The sequence below is a fragment of the Propithecus coquereli genome, unplaced genomic scaffold (genome assembly GCF_000956105.1).
Source record: "Propithecus coquereli isolate 6110/MARCELLA unplaced genomic scaffold, Pcoq_1.0 Scaffold249, whole genome shotgun sequence".
Lineage (NCBI taxonomy): Eukaryota > Metazoa > Chordata > Mammalia > Primates > Indriidae > Propithecus > Propithecus coquereli.
The window spans coordinates 1986321-2002486 of NW_012148052.1; the positions used below are offsets into that span (position 1 = coordinate 1986321).

The 16166-nt window shown below is 37.1% G+C and overlaps 1 protein-coding gene and 1 pseudogene across 1 annotated transcript in view; both read left to right on the forward strand.

The window, feature by feature from the left end:
• Positions 1-16166, forward strand: part of SCMH1 (sex comb on midleg homolog 1 (Drosophila)) — a 150229-nt gene that overhangs the window by 62368 nt on the left and 71695 nt on the right. Inside the window, exon 7 of the mRNA XM_012646762.1 lies at positions 12326-12414. Coding sequence (XP_012502216.1) covers positions 12326-12414 — 89 coding nt within the window. The remainder of the gene's footprint in view (positions 1-12325; positions 12415-16166) is intronic.
• Positions 2973-3729, forward strand: LOC105812254 (annotated as a pseudogene).

Consider the following 16166-nt stretch of genomic DNA (forward strand, 5'->3'; position numbering starts at 1 on the left):
TGTTACATGTGATGAAAAATGGATTCTTTTTGATAATCATAAGCATTCAGCACAATGGTTGGATAAAGATAAAGTGCCAAAACACAGTCCCAAACCAGATATTCATCAAAAATAGCTACTGGTGTCTGTTTGGTGGTCCAGTGCTGGTATTATCCACTATAGCTTCATGAAACCTGGTTAATAGATAGCAGTGGATGTCTGCTTCAACCAATTGGACAAAATGATGAGGATGCTTGCAATTAAGCAGCCAAGATTGATCAACAGAGACAAGCCAATCCTCTTGCAAGACCATATGTCACAAAAAACAATGCTGCTCAAACTACAGAAGTTGGACTTGGAAACTCTGTCATCCACCATATTCACCAGACCTTACACCAACTAACTACCACTTCCTCTAAGCTTTGGACCACTTTTTGCAAGGAAAAATATTTCATTCTCAACAAGCTGTGGAAAATGCCTTTTGCAATTTCATCACCACTCACCCTACAGGCTTCTTCACTGCTGGCATAAGCAAGCTACCATTAGATGACAAAACTACATCAATAGTTTGGTGCATACTGTGATTAATTGTACTACTTCTTATTTGAGATATAATAAACTTTTTATTCAAAATTGGACATTTCATATTTAATGATCTAATAACATCTCAAGTGAAAAATAAATTAGATGGAATCAACAGCATATTATTGCTGGGATTGCTGCAGAAGGAAGATCAGTGAACTTAAAAACAGCAATGTAAATATCCAAATGAAATGTGGAGAGAAAAAGGACTGAAAAAGAAATAAAGCATCAGTGAGCCATGGAACAAATTCAGGCAGCCTAACATATGTATTATTGGAGCCCCGAAGTAGAGGTCAGGAGCACAGAAGAAAGTATTTGAAAAATAATGGCTGCAGTTTTTCAAAATGCTGTGAAAAGTATAACTTCACAGATTGAAGAAGCCTAATGAAGAAATGTGAAACAAACCACACCAACACATGTCATTATCAAATTGCTGAAAACCCATGATAAAGAGAAAAATCGTAATAGTTGCCAGAGAAAAATAGTACATGATATATAGAAGAACAAAGAATGACAGCAACTTCTTGTTAGAAACAGTACAAGCCAGAATACAGTGGAGCAGCATTTTTAAGTTCTAAAAGGGAAAAAAATGTTAAGCTAGAATTTTATACCCAGCAAAAAATATCTTTCAAAAATAAAAATGAAATACATTTTCAAATGTACAAAAGATGTACTGGTGATTAGAGAATTAATGAGTGTGTCAGTACTGCAAGAAATGTTAAGTAAGTCCTTCAAGCAGAAGGAAGATGATGCTGGTTGGAAAACATGGATCTCTGCAGAAGAATGAAGAGCATTTGTGGATAAACATAATAATTCAGAAATAGCTAGAAAATCCTGAAAAAGAAGAGCAATGTGTAGAGACGAGTCCTATCAGCTATTAAAACATACTATAAAGACTCTATGATTAAAATGATATGGAACTGGCATTTGAATAGACAGGCTGAGCGGTGCAAAATAATAGCAAATCCACAGACAATCTGACTATATATGAAAATTTGATATATGATAGAGGTAGTGCTTTATTCTTCTCAGTCTATCATAACAAAATACTATAGACTGCCTGACTTAAACAGTAGAAATATATTCTCTCTCAGTTCTGGAGGCTGGAAAGTCCAAGATCAGGATTCTGTCAGGGTCTGTTTTCTGGTAAGGGCTTTCTTGCTTCCAGATAGCCACCTTATGGTCTCTTTCTGTGTTCTTCATGGGAGGGAAGGTGGGAGAAAGGAGGAGGGAGAGGGAGAAAGCTCTTGCTCTTCTTATAAGGCCACCATTCTATCAGATTAGGGCCCCACCCCATAACCTCCCTTAGCCTTCATTATCTCTTAACAACCTGTTTCCAAATACAGTTATATTGGGGGTTACAACTGCAATATATCAATTTGATGGGGACACATTCAGTCTGTAGCAGATGACATATTAAATGAGAAGTAAAATACGCTTTTTCATAAATGACATTATGAAATTAAAGCTTGAGGACACAGCAAGTTTGTGGGGAAACAAGCACTCTCATTCTTGGCTGGGGACAGCAAAATGATTCAATCCACATTGGGGAGGGAGTATCTGAGAAAAAACTATATATGCATTCACCATTTGACCCAGTGATCCCACTTACAGCTTGGTAGCCATTTGGGAAAAGATACATTTGAATCCATATATCATAGCATATATCAGAATAATCTGTAGATGGATTTGAAATCAAAATGTAAAAAATATAGCCATATAAGTACTAGGACCAAACTCACAAATTCCACTATAAACTCAGGGATAGGGAAAGCCTTTTTAAATATGACTCAAAATCAGTTCGAAACCAGCCTGAGCAAGAGCGAGACCCCATCTCTACTAAAAATTAGAAAGAAATTAATTGGACAACTAAAAATATATAGAAAAAATTAGCCGGGCATGGTGGCACATGCCTGTAGTCCCAGCTACTCGGGAGGCTGAGGCAGGAGGATCACTTGAGCCTAGGAGTTTGAGGTTGCTGTGAGCTAGGATGATGCCACAGCACTCTAGCCCGAGCAACACAGTGAGACTCTGTCTCAAAAAAAAAAAAAAAAAATGACTCAAAATCTAGAAATACTGATAAATTTGACTATCTAAATATTAGAAAGAAAACCTTTTTTAGGAGGGAAAAAAATCCTCCAGGCAAAGTTAAAAGATAAATTGGGACTCACATTGCCACTCTGGTGTCACCGCCAGGATGAAGCCAGTCCTGCTGCAGGGAGGGCCATGAGCAGTCCATTATGCAGATTAGGTATAACCATGAGAGAGACCTCTTCACCATGGCCAAGGACCCTGGAAGCAGCTGGCCCTACTCAAGACCAATTCAGCTGCAGTTTTTTTTTTTTTTATTTCAGCATATTATGGGGGTACAGATGTTTAGGTTACGTATGTTGCCCTTGCCCCCCACTTCCCTCCTCAGCTGCAGTTTTGACTTTAGGGGGCAACATCATCATGTTCTCCATGGACAAGCAGATGGGCTTCCAGTGCTTTGTGAGCTTCTTTGACCTGTGGGATCCAAGCCAGATTTACAACGAGCCCTACATGAAGATCCCTTGCAATGACTCCAAGATCACCAGTGCCGTTTGGAGACCCTGGAGGAATGCATCATTGTGGCCATGAGAGTGGAGAGCTCAACCAGTATAGTGCCAAGTCTGGAGAGGTATTGGTGACTGCTAAGGAGCACTCCTGGCAGATCAGTGACATCCAGTTATGCAGGGACATAACCATGTTTGTCACCTCATCCAAGGACAACACAGCCAAGCTCTTTGACGTGGCAATCCTGAAACATCAGAAGACTTTCCAGACAGAACATCCCATCCACTCAGCTATCCTCTCCCCAAGCTATGACCATGTGGTGCTGGGTGGCAGTCAGGAAGCCATGGATGTAGCCATAACCTCCATCACATTGGCAAGTGTGAGGCCAGGTTCTTCCATTTGGCCTTTGAAGAAGATTTTAGAAGAGTCAAGGGTCACTTTGGACCTATCAACAGTGTTGCCTTCCATCCTGGTGGAAAGAGATATAGCAGCGGTGGAGAAGATGGTTATCACCACATCTGTTTCTTTGATTCACAGTACTTTGAATTTGAGTTTGAGGTTTAAGAAGCTGGATCTCCATCCAGGCCAGGGAGGCTGCTCACAGAAAGTTTTGGACTCCAGGAAATATGTTAATTTGGTAATAAATAGTGTCTGGTCAGAAAAAAAAAGATAAATTGAGAGAAAATATTTGCAACATATAGCACAGATAAAAGATTAATCTCTCTAATTTATAAACAATACTCATAAATTGAAAATTTTTCAAATTCAAAAACCTATAGAAAAATGGAGTTACAACATGAACAGACAGTTCACAGATGTTCAAATGGTCCTCAAACATATGAAAATATACTTCAAACGTAATAAAATAAATGCAGATTAAAGCCACACTGGGATATTTTTCCTCACTTACCAGATTGACAGAAATTCAGAAGCTTAAGGACACAGCAAGCTTGTGGGGAAACGAGAACTCTTATTCTTTGCTGGGGACAGCAAAATGGTACAATCCACATTGGGGAGGGAGTATCTGAGAAAAACTTCATATGGATTTGACCCAGTGATCCCACTTACAGGAATGTGAATTTGATGATACACTTTCACAAAAATAAAACAACATGCACATAGTTACTTTTTGCAACATTATTAAGAGATTGACTTAATGTAATATAGTACATTCACACAATGAAGTACCATTCAGCCATAAAACAGAATGAGGAAGATCTCTATAAACCAATATGGAGTGATTTCTAAGATATATCATTAATGTGAAAAAAAAGTTGCAAAAAGGTATATATAATATGCTAATGTATGAGAAAGAAGGGAAAATGTATGTGCATACACATATCTACATATATAATATACATGAAATTACATATTTTTAACTTATTTTTGGAAAAAGAAACATAGGACTGTCAAGTCAGAAAATAATGAAAAAGGTCACCTATTGGGTGTGTCTTAGAATAAGATTGAAGGTACAGGGAGGAGAGTGAGGCTTTTGAGAATACCATTTTATATTCTTTTGACTTTTGAATTACATAAATGGTTTACCTAATAAAATTAAAATAAAAAAAATGAACAAAGCAAACCCTAAAATTGGTTAGAAGCAAACTGAACTGTATGTCAAATGAGATCATAACCACATTGAAAAAAGTAATCAAATAATTTTGGACTAAAGAACCTTTGCAAAGCATTCTTAATGTGGCATATTCTAAAAAAAAAATGGAACTACAAAGAAATTCAGACTTAATAATGTTAGTGGGTTTGGCATAATAATATGAAACTATTTTGCATGTACTGAAAATAGAACAAATGAGTAAATAACATACCAATGTGGGATGAGGGAAGATGAAGAAGAACCCTACAGTACTGGATTTGAATTGGAGAATATCTCAATGAACTCTTGACTTTATATGTATGCATCATATTCATGTAATATCCATTTATATATGTATGTAAATGTACATATATATTTTTGATGCTCTGTCGAGAAGACCTGGAAGCAATTACATTTCAGTAGCAATGAGTACACCCTCATTTTGGTTTCTAAATCTCATTCTCCACTAAAAGGAATCATGGCTCCTTGGAGAAATGGCTGATTCCAAGGCTGAGCAGAAGAAACAATGTAAGGTGAATCTGGAACATCTTATGCCAGAAAGCAAAGAAGTCTCAAAGAATGGTGGGAACGTATCAAAAGGACACAGGAGCAGCTTTAAGGGGCTCTGACTAGCCAAACTTGGAACAATATGAGTATGAAAAAGTGTAAAAATTAAAGCAAGAGTAATAGTATCCATGGGTCCATGTGGTACACAAAAAATAATTTTAAAGTTGATGGAGAGAAGTTTCCTTTACAGAATGTCAGCTAATAAATATAGAAGAAATGAGAGAAAAATCACTATTTTGCAACCACTGTTTTAATTGATTCAGGCAAGAATAACCAATAAATGCTAAAACCATTGAGTGAAAAAACATTGGGTCCGTCACCTTGCAGGCTCGTGTGGAAAAAAAAATATTAGAGAATAGGATATTCACATAATCTCAAAGTTTCTCTCCATTGATTACCTATTAATTATAAAGGGAAATTACAATGAAGAAAGCTGTCAATCACCCATTAACAAGCGATCAAATTCAGTACCATCAATAATTGGATAAACTGACATTATGTGCCTCTTGAAGCAGTGCAATAAGAAGTACTCAACACAGCCTGTGTAGCATTTTCATCAAAATTCTAGCATGAAGGTAATCATGAGCAAACAATCAGAAAAAAATTCAAACCATGAAACATTCTACAAAACAGCTACCCGGACTATTTAAAAATGTCAGTGTCATGAAACACAAACAAAAGGCAATAGGATCATACTGGATTAAAGGAAACTAAAGAAACATGACAACCAAATGCAATATGAGATTCTTGATTGGATCCTATATTTTTTGAAAAATCAAATAGCTATAAAGAACATTTTGGGAATAATTGAGAATGTTTTTAATTAAATTTCTTGGGTATGATAATTATAGTTTTGTAGGAGAATGTCCTTGTTCAAATATACTGATGTATTTAGAGGTGAAGTGTCATGATGTCTCCAACTTTCACATATTCAGTGGGAAAAGTATGACTAGATAGATGGAAAGCAAATGTGGCAAAATGTTAATATAATACTTGTTGAATCTAGGTGAAGGGTACAGCGTTGTTCATTTTATTGTTTTTGCTGCTTTTTTCTAGGTTTACAATTTTTCAAAATGAAGTTTTTAAAATAAAATTATATATATAATTGTATATATGTGTGTGTGTGTTCATGTTCTCCAGGCCTTTGGACTTCTCCCTGGAGTTGCTGAATCAGAATCTCTAGGTAGTATGGCTTGGGATTCTTCATGGCAAAGTGGCTTTCCCAATATTCTAACACAGTTGGTCTATATTTGGGAAGCATTCCTCTAGAATAGCATTCTTCATTAAAATCTTGTATAGTTCGTGTGTGTGTGTGTGTGTGTGTGTGTGTGTATTCTCATAAAGGAAATTATTCCCTTGTGGAGGAGTCCTCCAGGGAAAAAAGATAGCAAGGTAGGTTGATTCTTCTCAGTTTAAGTTATCTCAAAGCTGCCAGTCTTTTCCTCACAGCTTGCTATTATTACTGCCTGATTCTGCTACTCAATACTGTGATTCTTTCTTCTAACGAGGGCTGTCTGGAGCCCTCTCAAGTTCTCAAACTTGACGCCTGTTAGAATCACCTAGGGAGCTCTTAAATTTTTCACTCTAGGCCTTACCTCAGATCAGTTAAATCAGAATTTCTGGGAGTGAAACTGATGTATTCTTTAATGTTCCCAGGGGATCCCAATGTCCAAGTTTGAGACTCACTGGTCTAGAGCAGAAGCTAGCCTCTAGCAAGGCCCCTAGTCAAGTGTCAGGATCCCTGTATAAACTGCTAGCTCTGCAAAGTTGTTCACATGCTCTAGTATGTACAATTGACTTGAAAGGAATCCTTTGGATGTTCCTGTCACTGATCAGTCTTTTCATTTGCTAAGTAGCTTCCAGGGTCAGTAGAAAGGTGGGTTAAAAAAGATGTATATCTAGAGTGCAATGCGCACCATCCGAGGGATGGACACACTTGAAACTTGGACTTGGGAGGGGGCAAGGGCAACATACATAACCTAAACATCTGTACCCCCATAATATGCTGAAATAAAAAAATTAATTAATTAAAAAAAGATGTATATCTTACCTCCTGGTCACAGAATTTTGAACTATATAGAAATTTGTGGGGGAAAAAATAAACAAAATAAAATTTTAAAGAGAAGGGACTTTGACCATGATGGCTTAAATGCTTATTTTATGAAGATATTTTTTAAAATGTTTACTGAACTCTTTTCACTGCAGCAAGGCTCCTGGCACTGGTTAATGCCAGAACCACCTATACCTTTACCTATCTTCAAGATTACTCAAAACCCCCACCCCCAATTAAATTAATCTGAATTAACTCGTCTTTGTATGTATATATGAGGGTCGAGCAGGGAAGTGGTGTTAGAGTCATGTCAGAACTAGGAGGAATCCTAACAGTTCTTCCCAAATACCATCAGGCTGGGTATTCTCTTCCTCAGGGAAGAGCCTCTCTTCCAATTCTGCTTCGCATTTCTCTCACTCTTGGTGTGAAATTTAAATAGTCCACCAAACTGAAGTTTGGAAACACTACTTTATAAATGTCCTCATCTGATATATAGAAACAGAGAAAGGGAAGTGAGTTGTCCAAGGCTATACAGTGGGTCAGTGGCATATATTTATATCTAAAGCTCTTCTGGGAACAGAGAATGAGTTGGAGTATTATATTGGAATCATATTGACACCAATAGAGTCTGATATCTCCACAAAGCTTGGAATTATTATGTTACGTAGGGCAACGGCCAGTTGGGGTGTGGGGCCCACAACATGTGGGTTCCTGGTGTCAATGCTGTTCTGTTTGCTGCCACCAGATGGCGTGAACTGTGATTGGCTTATAGACCTGCTGCTCTGCACTTAAATCCAGAGCTTCATCAGGTTGTAACTGCTACCTTAAATAGCTGGACCCTAGCTTATTCAGTGGTCCCACAGTCTTGGGAGCACCGGGAAACTCCTTAGAACTGGTTCCTTATGAATATTTTAAAAATAAATCCTAGGTAAACACAGAGCACTTGCAGCCTGTGTTTGGAATTAAAAGAGATCTGACTTGTATTATTAGGTTAGCCACTCACTACCTTAGTTGTGTGGCCACTGGTAAATTGCTTTACCTTGAGTTTTAAGCTTTAGTTTTAGTTGCCTTACCTTCAAGATCATTAATAAACTCTGCCACACATGTTTTTTGTAAGGATTAAATGGAGTAACATGATAAAGCATCCATCAATTCCTGATACTCATTTAATGAGTGGTAGTTTTTCCTTAATTCAATAAAACTGTCATGGATCTTATATTCCAGTCAGAGAAGACAGACACATTAAAATAAAAAAAGACAGTGATAAGGGCTAGGAATAAATAAGAAGGAAGCAGGATAGATTTAGGAGGCTATTTAAGGTAGAGTAGTTTAGGAATGATTGTCTGGGGAGGTGATGCTTAAATGAAGAACTAACTGTAAAGATTTGAGGAAAGGGTGTTTGAGGCAGAGGGAAGCAGCTTGGTGTGTTTGAGGAACGGAAATACCAGTGAGTCGGGGGGCAAAGGGGTGATATGAGTAATGAGGAGTAAGCAAGCTCCAGATCATTTAAGCTTTGTAAACATGAGTAAAGAGTTTAGATTTATTTTGTGTTGTGAAATTTAAGCATAAGAGTGATACGATCTGATTTATATTTTGAAAAACATAAACATATTAGTCTGGCTGCTACATGAAGACCACACAGTAGAGAGGTAAAAGTAGAAGTAGGGAGTCCAGCTAGAATGCTGCTGCAGTAGTCTAGGGAAGCTTTTGCTGTGGCTTAGATTAGGGTCATATAAGTGGAGATGGTGGAAAATCGTTCAATTTAGGATATATTGTTTGAACAAGCCATCAAGACTTGCTGATTAATTGGATTGAGGGGGTGATGGGAAGGGAGGAATCAAGGATGACTTCTATGCTTTTTGGTCCAAGCACACCTAGGTTTAATTGGTGGTACCATTAACTGAGATGGGATGACTGGAGGAAATTAAGAGGTTTGGAAGGAGTAGTAAAATCAAGAGTTCTATTTTACACTTACTCATTGTGAGATCTTTTAGACATCCAAGTAGAGTTATAGACTAAGGCAGTTGGATATATGAGCATGAAACTCAGGGCAGAGGTTTGGGCCAGAGCTGTAGATCGGCAGTCATCATTTGACAGAAAGAGAGTAGGGACCAAGAAGAGGGAAGACCAGTGGCTGAGCCCTGAGGTGCTATACATTCAGAGGTTGGGATTTTTTATCCACCTGTCTCTTTCCTTGAAAGCACCCCAAGTCATTGCTTAATTTGAGGAGAGCCTCAAATTATTATCTTTGTTCTCCTTCTAGTCCCTCTTTCACAAGTTTATGACTCCAACTGTTCTTACCAAGAGCTGGTATGGTAGGACTGAGTGATGAAGTATCCGAAAATATTAATATGATGATTAGTAATGAGGCTTGGACACAGAGTAGTTGGGTTCATGTCCTGGTTCAACTACTTACTGGCTTACTAACCTTGGATATTTTACTTGATTTCTATAAACCTCAATCTTTTCATCTATAATTATAAAAATAATAGCCAACATTTATTAATACTATATGCTAGGGAGTGTTTTAAATCTTTTTTTGTGTATTAACCTATTTAATCCTTAGAACAACCCATTGAGGCAGTTTCTATTCTTATCCCACTTTATTTTGAGGAAGCTGAAGCTAGAGAGAGGTTTTATAATTTGCCAAAAGTTACACACCTGTTAAGTGGCAGAGCTGGATTTGACCTAGGCTGTCTGGCTCTAGAAACAGTGCTACTTTTCTAGTATCTAATTTGTAGATAGTGACTAGACTTGAGGTAGTGATTGAATGAGATAATCCACTTAAAGTACTTAGCACATGGAGCCTAGCACATAATATGCACATAATAAACATTAACTTTGGGAGGCAGTATAGTGTAGTGAAAGAGAACCGGATAAGGATTTCTGGGGTTCCAGCCTGACTCTGCAAGATTAGCTTGTGTGACCACGAGCAAATTTCTTAGCCTCTCTAGACTTCAGTTTTGTCATCTACAATATAAAATCTTTGGACTAGATGGCCTTTGAGGTCCCTTTCAATGTTAAAGTTCTTTGCTATCTATGACTCCCCAAGAATATTGAGACAAATTATGGATACACCTCAATTTGGAGGGGGAAGAGTCCCACATCACCTTAGGGGTTGGGAAATAAAATATCTTAGCAATTCCTTGGGTTCTTAACATTTCTGTTTTGCCCCTCTACTCTTAAAGAAGCTTGCTAGAAGATAATAAAACAGTAAAGAACCATGAGGTCTGGCATACGATCACAATATATTGAAATCTGTCTCAACCTCTTATTAGTGTGACCCTGGACAAGCTACTTCCCTGAGTTTCCATTTCATCACTGTAAACTAGGGATAATAATAGTGCCTACTTCATGGTATTATTTCAAATATTAAGAAAAGCATCCAATATATATTAGCTGTTATGATACTAATACTATACAATAAGGATACCCAGAGCTGAGAGGATATTTTGTCCTTAAGTTCCAGATGAGATAGAAGACCCTCAGTAATCCCTTCCTCAAAAATGGACTTGGGAATCACATGGCTGGGTACTCTAGTCACTGGGAACTAAAGACATGAACCTCAGTTTTCTACTTGTACAGTCATGGCTCCCTATTCCTTTCTTTTACCAAGGTATAGAGACCACTTCTGTAGAACAGTTGTGCCTTGATTTGCCTTCTTCATAGGCGTACCGAACCATTCATGGCAAAGCTGCCCTGGGTTTGTTTTGCTTTACCCCTTCCCTGACTTGAGGAGAATTGTTTTCCCACATACACACCAGGCCTGAATTTCTGGAGAGAGTTAATTTTTTTTTTCTCGGCCATAGTCAAAGGATGAGTAGCAGTCAAAAACCCAGCTCAAACCAGGTTAGGGAGAGGGAAAAGGAGGAGGCATAAATTATTGACTCATATAACCAAGAAGTATAAGCATTTATCTGGTGTTGAATGTGTCTGAATACAGTGTTTTAAACCCTATCACGTCTCCATCCCTTGCTCTACCTTGGCTTTATTCTCAGCTATGCTCCCAGGTGGTAGTGCCCAATCCACAGATACCCCTATAGCCATGTTCTCAGAGGAAGAAAGATTTTCTTCTCCAACATCAGTGTCACATCAGAAACAATTGGCCCAACTTGGGACATACACACATACATACACACCCTTGGTCTATGGGAATGTGGTGCTTTTAAATGGCGTTATTTTTAACCCCATCACCAGGGAGGTAGGGCTATGCGATTGACTCCAAATCACATGGAGTTGGGGTATGTTTTTTTTCGCAAAAGGGAAAAAAAGCTAGAAAAGCACAAAGTAAGTGGTGGCAGTTTTAGATTATGTGACAGGAATGTCCACATTGCTGTCACCATTGTTGACATGGGTAAGCTATCCCAAGAAATCTCTTGACCTGCGAATGTTGGTACCGGTCCACAACCTGTTAAGAACCAGGCCGCAGAGCTCCACCGCCCACACCCCGAGCTCCTGGAAAAATTGTCTTCTATGAAATTTAGGAAATGCAGGAGAAGGGGGAGGTGCCACACAGCAGGAGGTGAGCAGTGGGCACCTCACTGCCTGAGCTCTGCCTCCCCCCACACCGAATCTGTGGAAAAATCATCTTTCATGAAACCAGTCCCTGGGTCCCTGGTGCCAAAAAGGTTGGGGACCACTGGAGATCATTTCTAAGAAATAGTTAATCCTATCTCACATCTTTTTTGGATTTTTCGAGGAAAGTTTTCTAGGTATTATGATGCATTAATATAATCTGTTATATACTTGTCTTAGAGTCAGGAAACTTGATTTGGAAACTTTATCCCACTATTGAGTTTGCAGCATTGCCTTGGACAAGTTGCATTCCCTCTTATGTGCCTCATTTTCCTCATCTGTCTAATGAGGCATTTCTTCTATTTAACACTTTAAGTCCTTTCTTCACAGTCTGTGATTCTGTGACTATCACAGCATGGGACTACCTAGATTCCAGAGGCAGAACTTGAATCACCATTCCCTTTTGAAATATATTTTTAATGTATTGCCCATTATGTTTGCTACAGGATTTCGGCTGAATGCCTCCTCTTGGCCCATGTTCCTTTTGAAGACGCTAAATGGAGCAGAGATGGCTCCCATCAGGATTTTCCACAAGGTACGCTATCCCTCAGATATCACTAACTCCAAGCTACTTGAGGTCAAATACTTTAAATTCCTCTAATTACTGAGCCTTTGATGTCTGCATTATATTTATGGCCTAAGGATGCCTTCTCAGAAAGTAGTTCAGTTGGATTTTTTAGTACCTCATATGAAGCAGCAATTGTCCCCAGAGGAACGCATTAGGCTATGAGGTAGGACTCCTGGTTTTTTGGTCCTAGCTGCCAATAATATGTGTCCTTTTGACCTCATCTTTAAAGTGGGACTCTACCTCACAGGGTTAAAAAGTTAAAATGTGTTATTAGTAGAATATATAAAATATAACACAAATCTAAAGAAGCTATTCTTATTATAGAGCTGGGAGTTATGTCGAGTGTATGTTCTAAACAGAGAAAAAGGAAGGAGACTATTTTTTGAGTACCTACAATACATTTGGAACTTTATATATACTATCTCATATAATACCCACAGCTAACTTTATGAACTAAGAATTATTATTTCTATTTAATAGTTAAGAAAACATACTTTTGAATAAGGAACTTGCTCAAGATCACATGGCTAGTAAGTGGCAGAACAGGGATCCAAAACCTGCGTTTGTTCTCTTATTTCTCAAAGCGTGAGGCAGTCAGTCTGCTATGAGTTGAATTCTCTGATACAGTGAGAGTTCCTGCAAAGGGGAACTGAATTAGGTTTGCCTATGCTGCTAGTTAAGTCTAAACCCTGAGAGCATACTGGTTCTCAAAATATAGTATACTAGACAACTTAAAACATTTTTACTACAAAATACCAAGGGGGAAAAACCCAACAAATACTCTTTTCAATGCTTTGCTGAGCTTACTTACCAGAAAATAAGAAAAATCTCCAGAAGCCAAAAATGTAGAAGGAAAATCAAGAGTGTTAAATGTATGTGCTGAACCTGCAGCTGCCTTACGTGGTTTTGCCAGTCCTACTTTCCAAGAATCTTATAGCCACAGTAAGACACAGATGAAGCCTTGGGAGGCCCATGCAAGGCAGGGAAATGGACCTGAGACTGCTGTATAAAAACCAGATCAGATCCCTCAAATGTTCACCCTTTAGTGAAAGATTATTACACTGATGAGGAAGAGTCTCTGCTGGGCTCTGGGCAGGGATGGAAATGGAGTCATCTCCTCTGATAAAATATTGCCTTCTTCCTTGTAGTTCAGTTATGGTTCCTATGTTGTCTAGGAACTCCAAAATTGTATGGAGATACTTCTCATTGCCTGGAAGAAGCAAACACAAAATCTCTTCAGAGGGTTTGATGTCAAAGCAGTCCCAAAAGTGAAGTACCACTGAAGATGCATACTTAATCTGGAATTGCAAAACACTTTCAAAACAAATCTGACATGATAGGGAGTAGACACAACAAACAGTAACATAACCTCAAGGACTTTCAGATAATTAAAATATCAGGGATTATAAATTACATATTTAAAAATGACTAGGGAATTAAAAGAAGGAATAAAAAAATAAAAAAGTACAAAATGCTGTTTTTAAAAAGGCAGATTTGAAAAGACTAAACTGAACATCTAGAAATGAAATTTCTGGAGATTTCAAGCTATTGAAATTAAAAATTAATAGGTAAATGTACATGTAGTTTAGACATAAAGAAGAATTAACTGAGAGATGTGTAAGGAATTTCCCCAGATTGCAGCATAAAGAGAGGGAATATATTAAAAGGAAGAAACAAGGAAAATTATATTAAAAAGTCCAGTATTTACTGAGCATGAAATCCAGAAAGATTAATTAGAAAGAATAGAAAATAGACAATATTTGAAAAGATAATTAAGAATTTTCCAGAGTGTGTAATAAAAACAAATACATACCTTAAAACATGGTATAACTATAGGAAACTCAAAAGAAAATATCTGAACATATAATCAAACAGAATACTCTTAAAGAGATCACAGTTAGGCTGACAGCACATTTCTTGACAGCAGCAAGACAAGCCATAATAATGGAATAATATTTTCAAAGTACTTAGAGAAAAGAATTATCCGCCTATAATTCTGTATCTAGTTATACCGTTATCTTGGAATGAAGGTAAAAATCAAACCAATACAAGTGGATACTAACATATCCACTGAAAAAACTGAAGAATATATTTCAGAAAGAAGGTAATTGAATCAGAAAATAAGAATGAGATACAAGAAGTAATGGTGAGAAAAGAGATTGGTTAACACTTGGATAAAGCTAATCAAGCATTGCCTATTACTGTATAAACCAAGATAATAACAAAAGTGATTAATTGGCAGTATGACAATGTAGAACTAAATTATCTAATACCTATGTAACTCAGGGGTAGTTCTATTGTTTGGGACTAGAAATAAATATGGGTCTTAGACTTTGTTATGTCAGCTATTCAGTTAAAACTGTAAGGGGATTCACCAAAAGGCTATAAATAGAATATTTAACTGCTAAAATGGAGGGGGGGGAGGGAAAAAGACTCAGTTGATTGCAAAGGAGAAAAAAAGACCTTGAAAAATCAAGTTAAATAGAAATGTAGACAATGAGATAGTTGTAATAAATTCAAATACATCAGTTATCACATGAAATTAGCTTAAACTTGCCACTTTAGTAATGCATGGGTCAGATATTTTTTTAAATCTAGGTGTATGCTGTTTACAAGAAATACTGCTTAAACATAATGACATAAAAACGTTGAAAGTAAACGAATATAAAAAATATATTGGGCAAACTTACCAAAATAAAGCTGGTGTAAACTATATTGAAATCAGACAAAGGAGACTTTGATGCTAAACAGTATTGAAGTCACTATCTAATGATTAAAAAATATACAGTTCACCAAGAAGATAAAACAGTAATAAATGTACATGTGTCTGAAAAACAATCTGAAAGTATTTAAGGCAAAATTGGTCAAAATTACATGGCAAAATTAGAAAATCCATGGATCTAGGGGATGTTTTAATATATATTTTCTAATAAATCAAGCAGATAAAAATTGGTATATCAGTCAACATAAGCATCAGTATCAAATCTCTTGATCAGTTTTTAAAAATCACTTCATTCCTATTTAACAACAACAAATAGTTTGAAAATAAAAATTTTTAAATGCCATTTATGATGGCAATAGTATTATAATTTGCCCAGGAAAAATGTTAGCAAGAAAGCATGTTTATAGTGGAAATTTAAAATTCCATATTAACACATTAACTCCCATGTGAGTTGTATTTAACTCACACTAGTTTCAAGCCTGGGGCGTTGTGAAGCATATGTAACTCACATGTCTCTTCACCTTGGAGCCCCAAGAACTATTTTTTAAGTTGCATATAACTCATGAACAGAAAACAATAAAAAACAAATTTTTCATTAAATTGGAAAAGATCATTTTGTTTTTGAAATTTTTATTCTATTTTCATAATAAAACACTGTGGCCCCAAGGAAAAATTTTTTTTCTAGTGTGGCAGTCAATGTGTTAAAGAAGAATCTACATTAAAGAAATATTAACAAATGGAAAAGACTATCATATTTATGGGTGAGAAGGCTCAATATCATACATAACAAAGGTTATTTCCTCCCATATTAATCTATAAATTCATTGCAATTCCAGTCAAAATCCTAATAGGGTTTTTCTGTGGAACTTGAAAAGCTGATTAAAATTCATATGAAAAGTAAAGGAGGCCGGGCGCGGTGGCTCACGCCTGTAATCCTAGCTCTCTGGGAGGCCAAGGCGGGCGGATTGTTTGAGCTCAGGAGTTCGAAACCAGCCTG